This window comes from Phoenix dactylifera, chromosome 6, assembly GCF_051530095.1.
Source record: "Phoenix dactylifera cultivar Ajwa chromosome 6, Ajwa_hap1_PhDact_Kaust_v1.1, whole genome shotgun sequence".
In the NCBI taxonomy this organism is placed as follows: Eukaryota; Viridiplantae; Streptophyta; class Magnoliopsida; order Arecales; family Arecaceae; genus Phoenix; species Phoenix dactylifera.
Window position 1 is genome coordinate 24,375,161 of NC_143195.1, and position 11,821 is coordinate 24,386,981.

Below are 11,821 nucleotides of genomic sequence, written 5' to 3' on the forward strand. Positions count from 1 at the left end.
TGACACACAGGTACAATCATCAATGAATGAAACAAACCAACGAGCCCCAGATATATTAGGAACAGTAGAAGGCCTCCAGATATCACTATGGATGAGTGGAAAAGGAACAGTTGTTATTTTATTGCTTATAGAAAAAGAAGTAAGTTTGTGCTTTGCAAGTTCACAAATATCACAATGAAGAAATTTTTCATCAATCCTTTTAAATAACAATGGAAACATAACATTAAGAATGCCAAATGAAGGATGTCCTCGACGAAGATGATAAAGCCAAATCTTCTCTTTATTTGAAAATGAAAACTCAGAAAGCAATGACAAAGATAAATTATTCTTAGATCTATTTTGCCCACTTGATTTTTCAAGATAGTAAAGTCCATCTTCCTCCCTAGCACGTCCAATCATCTTCCCAGTTCCCTGGACCTGAAATACACAATTTGAGGGAAAGAAAGTAACACTACAATTCAAATCTTTTATGAGCCTATGTATGGACAAGTGGTTAGTGGACAGTTTTGGACAATGAAGAACACTGTCAAGTTTCAAAGTTTGGTTTATTAAAACACTTCCTCGGCCAGCAACTGTTATTAATGTACCATCGGCTGTGGCTATTTTCTTATTGCTAGGACATGGACTGTAAGAGATGAATTTGTATGATGAATGAGTCATATGGTCTGTGGCCCCTGAATCAATGACCCAGGAACCCAAAAAAAAGGTTATGCTTGAGACGCTAAGGACACAAGGGGAAGGATCCATACCTGAGTGCTACGGAACAAGCACTTGTAGTAGTAGGCTTTTCCAAGGACCCCAACAAATTCCTCAGCTTCTCCATCTCACTTTTATTGAATTCTCCATGCTCTTGTGGCATGTCCTCCTTTTCGGGCTGTGTGTAAGTCATATGAGCATGCCCCCTTTGCTGTCCATTCTTCATGGTCCAATTTTTGTTGGGCAATTGCGGCTTTCCATGAAGCTTCCAGCAGCACTCTCTCATGTAGCGAGGCTTTTTACAGTATGTACACTATAAGGCATCCTTGCTTGTGGTTTTAGACAGGTTCGGTCCCTCATTCATGCTCATAGTCGTTTGGTTAGGGGTGGAATTTTTAAAACCTGCCCCTTTTGAGACCATAGCCGATGCCTCAACAGCCTGAGGTTCCACCATTACTCCTCTCCGTTCTTCTTCTGCTCGGATTATCGCAATAGTCTCATTTAATGAGGGTAAATCATCCTTTCCAAGAACTTGTATTCTGACCAGATCAAACTCCATATTTAGACCTACAAGAAAATCATAAATCCTATCTTTCTCTATGAGTCTTTTCACCATGGCTGCATCATTATTGCATTTCAGTTTAATGCATTGATAATGATCCATAGCAAAAAAATGGGTAATTCTCAGGGAGTTCAAAGCTCTGATACCATGTGAAGAATTGGAGAGAAAATTATTCTCCTTCTTATTCAAATATGCTGCACAATTTTTTGAATTTATATACTTAGGGAGACTAACTAAAATAGGAAACTATCCCAACTTAAATCCCCATAATTAAGGGATTGATCCCCACAATTAAGGGATTGTGATGACTACAAAAATCCCCTAAATAAAGCATAACAATTTGCACATAAATACAATGATTCCCTGATTTCTTATTATTTCACACACATAGTTTCCTTAATAAGAAGAAACCGTATTTTTCCACAGTAATAATACTAAGTCATGACCTTTGCCAAATTCATGATAAAGTATGATTTTTCATCAATGTCTTGTACCAATTCAAAAACTTTAACACACATCGAATAGGATGACTAAGGCATTTAAATTAATAGTCTTACCATATTTCTTGAACCAACATAGTGTGATGTCAATAAAATGAAAGAAAAAAAGGAACAAGGGAACTTTTGAGGCTAAAATAGGCCATACCGAGGATATAACAGCTGTCTAAAATGTATCATACCCTTTATCAACTTGGCATGCAATATGGCGCATAGCATATCCACCCTTGGTTGGTATAAGTCTGACACTAGATGTGTCAAACCCTGGATTAAACATTTGTAAAGCTAGCAGTCAGTGGGCTTATTAGATCCTCTCTAGACATACTCAGGGATCAAGGAATTGAGAATTTCTTTTCCAAACTGCTTTTTATGTAGCTCATGAGGAGGTTGACCACCATTCATAGTTTTCCTCCTTAAAGATTAGGAGTGTGCTACAAGTCATTAAGAACTGAAGAACATGTTGAAGGTATGTTTGAAAATACAACTCTTTGATGTTTTATATATATTGATCTAATAGAAGCTAATTAGATGTGGATAAACTTGGTGTGCTCCATGCTAGAGTGAGTACTTGAATCATCTTCCTCATCAAGGCATTTTACCATCGATCAGGCTATAGAGCAAGAACTCTTTAAATTGCAAAGCCTCCATGGAAGGATTTAGCAAATTCTACAATCAGTTATCAGTTGGACTACAACCGTCCAAAAAAATTGGTGTTGTATTCCCTGGCCAAGGCAAATCTAAGCAAGAGAGGAGCTCACTGCAGAACTTTTAAGGCTGGTTAGGAGGTTGACGGAGTTATCTTACCGATCACCATTTAAGTTGTTTTAAAGAGAAATCCTACCCTAGACTTGGAAAGAGTCTAAATGAAGATGGAAGATTGGGACTTTTGATATGGGGAGCTGGGTTCATCTCCACATAAATGAGCAAAAGAGCCAAATGAAACACTGCCCCAAATGAGTGGTATTTTAGTTATGAACCAAAATATCTCACATGATTATCCACCCAATAAGCTGGTTGGCTGTTCGTTATGTTTTATAATTTTAGCATTATAAGTGCTACCTTCTTATTCTTACTTTCCTGAGTAATAGTAGTGGAATGTCATCATACTGCATGAACTCATGACCTGAAAAATATAGCCTCTGCAAATATATGAATTATTCTCCAAAAATTTCTTATTAGATTATTTTGGTTCATCTGTAGCATTGTGATTCAATTCTTTACAGCTTAGAACATTTAGTTGGAATCACATAAATATATTTGCAGATAAGGGAGTTGGAGAGAACACCTGCTTATAAGTTTAGCTATAAAATGTATTGTGTGAACTTTAGTAGTTTTTTACTGAGGGCTGAATCTCCTGCTAAACATATAAATGGGAGATACATACCCCATAAAAATACAGCATATGGATACCCCAAACCACAATAAAACAATAAGAAGACTAATACCACGTCAACCATTCAAGCTAAGTCATATCATTTTTTCAATATCAATTTGTTTTTCAATCTCTTGACTTGTGATTTGGCACTAAGGATGCGACTGGCATTGAGAAACTTAAATGCTAATATTTTGATCGTTTTTGACTGTCACAGGTATTGTCATTGCAGTCAGTAAATTTGTGATGAATGTGATGAAAAATGTTCAACAGGTGAGTGGAGTAGGCTTCGCATGTATTTTTTTTGATGTTGAATGTTGTGGTTACATCATGCAGTACATGGCTACATGCCTTGCTGTTAAGTAATATCTCTATTAGGATATTGGAGTAAATGTTTGATCTATATAGTTAAAAGAAATATACAATTGATGAAATGCATTTCTTGTACTTCATACTATGGTATATTTATACAAAACTTTCTTATGTGTTAGGTTAGATAAGTAAGGGCGGTTTGTGTGCTTGGAGTACAACAAAATGTTGTCTACCAGGTTATTAAAAGTTTTATTGGATTATTGTTTAAAAAGTAACTGTCTATCTATCAACTACCAGGTGGTTTTCCATCCTAAGTATTCATTGGTTTTGAGAACAACAGAGCAGACCATGTCAAAGCGGATATGTTGAAAGCAATAAGGGATAGATGTTATATATTAAAAATTATCATGACACTCAGCTCTTTAAAATTCATTTGGCTAGGGTGCATACCTAGTAGACAAACAACAATTTACCCTTGTTGATCATGGCAAACCTCTTGGGAATTATTAAACAAGTAAATGGTCCATGTTGACTTAGTCAAGGCCTGTTGACATTAGATAACAGTGCATTAAACCCCGAAAAGGCCAAAACACAACTATACATGATAAAATCAACATCAAATTAACTGGAATCAAAAATAAGATTGTAAGTTGTAACTGTTAAGAGGAATTCACATAGATAAGCAAATGGTATTATATGAGTCAAATCCCTCCTGTTAACTAGAATTATTTAAGAATGACCTAGAACTGACAAAGATTACATAAATGCATTTAAAGAAATAAAGAAAAATATGTAAAATGACAGTGAAAATCCAAATAATAAATAAACATTATCATCTATCATCAAATTCAGATTGGTTTTGGCTGAAGCTGGCTGGAAAGCAGTAAAACTGGCCAAAACTGGACCAAAACTGATCAGTCCCTGACTGAAATTGGTGAAAATCAAAACTTGTCACCAGTTTTGATTCAGTCTTGGCCAAAAGAATCTATTTTGGCCTGAACTTAAAACCATGGTATGATAGAAAAGCTGAAAGCATGACCTGTTTGAAAATGACAAATAAGCAGCATAAGTTGTCTTTCAAATATATCATCGAAAAAAGTTGTCTTTCGATTGTCCAAAATGAACACCAATTTTACATCATTTCCAGCACAAATTGAAAAATTCCTATGCCGATTTCAAAGTTTTAACCACATCTTTATCTTGTGGATTGCATGGGACAACCACTAGGGTTTGCATCTTGTAAATACCTCCTTGATCTTTGCTCATGGGAAACCACCTATAAACTTGAGTAAAGGAAAGTTAAATCTTAACCTTCCCTGTCAAGGATTCTGAGCTTCTAGAGAAAAGGGCACCAGAAGATGGCATCTGAGCAAAGGAGCTGAGGCATGGCCTTTAGTTGGTAGCACGGACTTGCCTTTCCTTGCAATCTTCTTCATTTTCCTGTTAGGTACAATGACCTTGTCATTCTGTTTTGAATGCAGAATGTTTCTCATTTCGTTGATCGCCAAAATCTGGAGCTTGTTTGATCCCTTCCATTATACTTCTCTTCAAGGAATTCTTCATGGAATCTTAATGGACCAGTCCATATTGACTTGGATCAATCTTATTATGAATTTGGTTTGACTGGACCAGTTATTCAGTATTGCATACTGAAATTGTTGAGAGGGACTGCAAAATTAGAAAGAACCAAGGTCTGTTGTACCGCCTGATATAGGGCATACCGTATCGGAAGAATACCGGCACAAAACTCAACTTTGAATCGGTACAAGCCCGTACCGTACCGTACCGAGGCGTACCGACCGATACCAAGCCGTATTAAGGTGCGTACCAATCCGTACCGAAACATACCGACCTGTATTGAGCCATACCGGGATAAAAATTATAAAAAGTAGCTAAAAAGCTATTTCATTACATAATATGTATCGTGTCATACCGACCGTACCATACCGAACTGGTAAGATACCGATACGGTACCCTGTACTGAAATTGCGGACCTTGGAAAGAACTATTAAAATCTAACAAGTGGGACTGCTAAGAACAAAATATTTATTTTCTCAGTGGGTGACATGATAAAATATGATAACTAAGTATTCATCATATTATCATTTATCTTTATTAAATATACTTATGTTTAGTTAGAACCTAACTAGTGAAGGTTGATGTCTTAATGAATGTTGAAACTTGGAAGGTTATTGACAATACAAAACAATTTTGACTTGATTTTTTGGTTTAAAATTCTACAATGATGCTCATGCTATTTTGGCATTATACATGTAGAATAACCCCTTTGATATACTATGTATAAGTAAAGTTAGATGAAAGCATTGTGTGTACTTCCCTTCCCCAATCCAGAACTAGTCGACCTTTCATCACAAATTGAAGCAGAGGAGTTACAAGGAACATGCAAATTGGTTCAAGTAAATTTTTGTCATATTATCTGAACTTATGGTGATTGGAATTTCTTCAGATCAACCATCACTGCTAATCATGTACAACGTCAAGATCATGTTGCATCAAAATCATTTGACGATGTCTTTAAAGAACCATATTTCTTTATGAAATAGCCAAGGTTCATTAGGGGATTACATTATTGACTTCTAGCACAATTCAAATCATTTGGAGGTGATATAAAGTTGCAAGATCAAGCTACACACTTCAAAGCCTAGCAATCTTAAAGTGAGGATCAAATAAGTCGAGGATGAGTACCATGTAGCAGAAGGATCTAACATAGGAGCAATGGATTAACCTATTGTGAGGACCCACACGGGCATGTGTTTAGTCCCCAAATTGAGCGGTGCATACTTTCTTACTTAAGCAAGTCCAAGGACCATAAATAATAACCTTCTAGATAGCTCTTTTTAGGTGAGGTCCTAGGTTGTTACAAGTGGTATCGAAGCCTACCTATCCCACAACTCATGTGACTAGGGGGCATTGTGGCAGGGGCCTTTTGGATTGGTCTCTTCCTCTGGTGACAATGCATGCTTAAACAGGGGAATGTGTAAGGCTGTATGATGGAATGTTTTTAGTCCCACATCGGATGTGCGCTGGGAAGGCCTTGGGTACTTAAGGAGGGCTAAGGACTAACCTTTTGCATAGCCCTTTTTTGGAGATCCTAGATAGTTACAAATGATATCAAAGCCTTTTTGGGCTGACCACTAGCTGATAATGGTGTTTATGATTGGACACTTTCTATGGCAAGGATATTAGAGTGCTTAAACAGGGAAATATGTGAGCATCCGCGTGGGCTATTCAATCCCTTGTCGGATTGTGCATTAGGGAGGTCTTGGATACTTAAGCCGGACCAGGGATCCTAAATAAAAACCTTTGGTAAGCCCCTTTTGGGGAGGTCCTGAGAGGGTTACACTTATTCCAAAGCAGCCCACTGTGGTGCAGTCCATATTGGGCACAAACTATCAATCTATCATGCTGAAAAATACCAACATGTGCCATGTCATGGTGGGGAAAAAAGATTGGCTTGGTGTAGAGGAATACCAAGTCATATAGATCATGCTGAACTAGCACGATTGATATAGGTTGATCCATTTTGATAATCAGAGCACCATAGGGTGCATGCATGAACTGTTAATCCAGTAATAATTTGTTATAGTACAACAAGATGGCATGGATTGGCAAGGAAGTCATATTCTGGTCAAATAGCATTTAATATTTATTAAGTAACTGATTTTGATGCTTCTGTCAAAATGATGAGAAGTTTCATAAAGGTGGATTTAGAACATTTAGTCAGCATGAATACTCATTGCATCTGTCTCTCAGAAAGTTGTAATGCTTTAATGTAAAGGATATGAAGGTGCATCTTGTATCAATATAAAGGCATAGAATAGGGAAAGAAACACTAAATATTATCCTTAGATACCTTCTGGTCTACCTCGATCTTCACTTTGTCTTATAGTTGGAAGGCAGAGCTCCCATGTATCCAGCATTATAGGTTGTTGAAATCATGCCTATTGCAATTGTCACATCAGTCTCTCTTTGTAATAGCCGCTTTATTTAGGCTACTGGGCCGCTCGAGAGGACAAGGCCCATTAAGATCAAGCGAGCCCTGTTGCTCACAATAGGGAGGAGAAAACTTCCGACCGGAGTCTTCTTCTTCCTTCGATATCGCCGGACTACGGGAGTCCTAGAGTAATCCAAAGACCATCCAAAAACATTGGAAATCATCTATTTAAGGCCTTCTCCTCCGCCTTTGAGTTTCACCACCGGAATCGCCAAAGATCGTCGTCGATTCCAAGCCTTCTTTCCGAGGTTCTTCCTCCAATTTCCACCGGGAATAGTCGTTGGAATGCCTCGCTGGACTGAGGTAAGAGTCCTTCATTTTCTTCTCCACCTTCTTGAATGTTTTTGGCCTTCATTCCTTTTGGTTTGAGCCGGCAATCGCCGAAACTTCTTCCGAATAGGGCACCTCTATTTCCTCTCTCTTCTTTTTGTTTCTCTCTCTATTTTCTCTTTCTAAAAGATCTATAAAATTCAGTATCAGATCCTATCAACTTGATCTACGAACTCGAGTTGACCTCTGTAAACGGCCTTGATTCGCCCTGGTGCCCAGGCTGCCTACTGGACCAATCACCCTAGCCTTGTTAAATGTCCCTAAAACCTTCATTGATGAACCATATTAATTAATCTTGGCCCTGATTGAGTTCAATTTATTGAGTGAATCGTCTAGACTTGACCCAGATAAAACTACTGTACCCCTAGTCAAGTTTTCTCATATTATTTTATGAAAGTCATCAATTAAAAATTAATTTTGCTGTTAATATTTTAAATAGGGCTAGTAGTGTCACCTAGCGAAATCTCACAATCTAAGACAAAAAAGGTAAGTAGATCAGACACTCCTCATTATCTTTCAAATTATCATGTTTTTTCTGTATAAGATTTCTTGTGGAAATGTCATGTTTTCTTAAAATTATGGATCAGCATATATGTTATGAAAATCATGCTTTATTATGAAAAATAGTTCTATAAATATTTTAAAAAAAGTAGTTTTGTAATGAAATATGAATTTGATCATGATATTTAGTATTTTTCATCTATTTATATGTATGTTATAAGTAAAGATATAAGTTTTCTAAAGGCTCTCAGATAGCTATGTATGATCTCTAGAATTGAAAAAATCGATATTTGGAGTTAGCAACAATATGAACATAGGCTCTATCAGCGGGTATAAAGTTGGCATACGAATCAGGGCAGAGGTGACCTGTCCAGTAGACACCGGGGCACCAGGGCGAATCAGGGCCCTTTATAGGAGTTAACTCGGATTCATAGATCAGGTCGACAAGACCTGATACTGGGTTTCCATAGATCTTCTAGAGAGAGAAAGTAGAGAGAAATAAAAAGAAGGGAGGAAATAACAGAGAGAAAGAGAGGGATGGATCTCTCTCTCTTCTTCTTTTTCTTCTTTCTTCTTCCTTTCTTTTTTCTTCTTTCTTGGCAAAATAGAAGAGAAATGGGCAGCTGGTGGCTGGGATCGTGGTGGTCCGGCAAGGTGGCAGTAGCGAGCTGCAGAGGGCCGCCGGCAGTGGCGGCCAGCCGGCCGAATTGGGTGTTAGAAGACTGAAACAAAGGTGCACTATTTCAGAAAAAGTTCTGGCGATTGCTGGCTCAAACCAAAGGGAATGAAGGCCCAAAACATCAAAGGGGAGAAGAAGATGGACTCTTACCTCAGTCCGGCGAGGCATTCTGGTGACTCTTCTCAGCAGAAATCGGAAGAAGAACCTTGGGAAGAAGGCTTGGAATCGACGACGATCTTTGGCGATTCCGTTGGAGAAACTCAAAGGAGGAGAAGGCTTTAAATAGATGATTCCTATGGTGTTTGGCTGATCTTTGGATCACTCTAGGACTCCCGAAGTCCAACGATATGGGAGGAGGAAGAAGACTCTGGTCGAGAGTCTTCTCCTTCTCCCTATCGCGAGCAATAGGGCTCGCTTGATCTTAATAGGCCTTAGCCTCTCAGGCCGGCCGATTAGCCTAAATAAACCGGCTATTACATTCTTCCTCTCTTAAAATAATTTGGTCCTTGAAATTAACCCACTTTCATTCTTTGACAAATAAGGATACTTAGTCTACTACTCCACCAAACTTTTGCTGGGTACTGATCTAACCCAACTCTTTTTTACTCATCCTATGCATGACTTTAGGAATCATAAACCTAAGCTTAAGTTTTACCCATTACTAGACTTTTAAGCTTAACCCATGATCAAACCTATGGCTTTGATACCATATTTCTCACACCCCAGATTCAAAGCATGACATGGCCATGCTACCGAGGGGTATAGACCAAGATAACAGAAAGCCAACATTATATTTATCTTTCAAATCCATCTCAAATATAATAAAATAAATAGAAATCCAATTTCATTATCCATTAAATGCAACCAATACTATTTCAGAGCGTCTAAATCCAAACTTAAATACCAAATCCATAATCCTCAATATTCAGAAAATCATTAACTAAAAAATTTTATAGTCAATTAAAATACTAAAATTCTTCTACAAAATCACCAAGCTTGCTAGCAGAAACTCCAATCTTGGACCATCTTTCGTTCCTATCAACTTTATTTGTCTCAAGAGAAAAAAATAAAAATAGTAATGTATAAGTGACACAGTTCAGTAAGTAAAATCTTACTCTATCTTACCAGATCAAGCATAAGTTTTTTCATGTCAATACATCATTTAAAAAAAATAAAAGATATTACAAAATAAAATATTTTATAGTACAATATATTAAAACAAGTCATAAAGCCGATCATGCATGCATAAATCATTCATATTTCAGAAGTATGGTTCCAAGTTTATTTTGCAAATAAATTCATAAATCATCTTGCTGCCATCTAGCCATATCTTAGTTCAAAATATTTGTGAGGACTTGTGCGAGCATGTGTTTAGTCTCACATTGGTTATTCGCCGAGGAGTTCTTTGGTGCTTATACAAAACTAAAGAACCAAAAAAATATCTTTCAACTAGCCTTTTTGAGTGAGGTCCTGGATTGTTACAAATGGTATCAGAGCGAAATCGATCCATAGCCTATGTGGACTAGGGGATACTGCAGCACGGGTTCATAGAGGCTGACCACGGGCCTATCGTGGTGCTTGTGATTAGATTTGAATAGATTTGAATCCTTAACCTGACGAGAACATCACAACTTGAATGGAAAAAAATATATGAGGACCCGTGCGAGTATGTGTTTAGTTCCACAACGATTATTCGCCGAGAAGATTTTAGGTATTTATATAGGACTAAAGAACTCAAAAAATATTTTCTGGCTAATCTTTTTGGGTGAAATTCTGGATTGTTACACTCTTATCATCCTCTTAATTCTAAGCATGCCCTTCAAAGAACCAAAACCAACAAGATAGGATGCACTTCCTCTTATAGGTTTTGCTTATAATTATAAAAATCTCAAAATCCATTAAGGCATTATAACTAATGAATATATGCTAGACTGCCACCTGAAATGTTACTTCAACGTGGTCCATCACTCTAAGCTTGTCAATCAATGAAATATGATTGAAAACAGTAACTGGTTTGGTTTCATTTTTTATCTTAGCTTGAGTTGACAGCACGTCCCCATGGCTTCATTTTTCTACAGGGTGCGGCCACAACATGTTACTTGGCATTGCATCCACAAGTCCAGGGAGTGAGTGGTAGGTATTTTGTTGACTGCAATGAAGCCAAAGTTAAATCTCATGCTGCTGACACAAATCTGGCGAAGAAGTTATGGGATTTTAGCATGGGTTTGATCAGTTAATGTGAGAATACCAATGTTATTGCTTTCTTTTCAAATGCTGGATGTGGGATTTGTATAAATATTATAAATTTAGTAGGAACACAAACTGGAGGAAAGGACTTGAAGCATGGGCTTCTAACTTTCTTTGCATGCTGCATAATTTTCACATCCTGATTATGATTTATATCATGCTGCTGACTCCTTAGTCATTTTACATGGTACAAAGCCATGGTATGTCAAAATTTCATGATGAATCTTAATTGGGGTCCATCTCCTGGTTGTGATGTTCTTCGGAAAAATTTGAAAATTGAGAACAAAGGTAGAAGTTTAAAGGAGAGGTCCTCTCTAACCAAGCCAGGCTTGTTCTTTGCTTATGTGACCTACTGGCAGCTGGAATTAGTCCATGTTTAGTAACAGATCTGTATACACTAGAATCACAGTCCCAGCTACAGGAATATCCAAACTATGGACTTCCCATATCACCTCCAGCCATTGAATGTAAGTCAGGCGCCGCTCAACGTAATCCTCTGATTTTAAGAAGCACCTAACAACAGCTACTACCCCATTCATGATGCAAATGTAAGAATGCGACCATAATCATGATAATCTGCAACATTTTACATCAAGTTAGACTGCATCAA

At 37.5% G+C, this 11,821-nt stretch overlaps 1 protein-coding gene across 3 annotated transcripts in view; it reads left to right on the plus strand.

Annotated features, from left to right (window-relative positions):
• The window catches only part of LOC103717727 (short-chain dehydrogenase TIC 32, chloroplastic-like), a 60,304-nt gene extending 48,908 nt beyond the window's left edge, over positions 1–11,396 (plus strand). For all 3 annotated transcript variants that reach the window (XM_088723422.2, XM_026808696.4, XM_088723423.2), the window contains 2 exons: positions 3,345–3,400; positions 11,043–11,396. In XM_088723422.2, the coding sequence (XP_088579548.2) occupies positions 3,345–3,400; positions 11,043–11,201 (215 nt within the window). In that variant the 3' untranslated portion in view covers positions 11,202–11,396. The remainder of the gene's footprint in view (positions 1–3,344; positions 3,401–11,042) is intronic.
• The last annotated feature ends 425 nt before the right edge of the window (positions 11,397–11,821 follow it).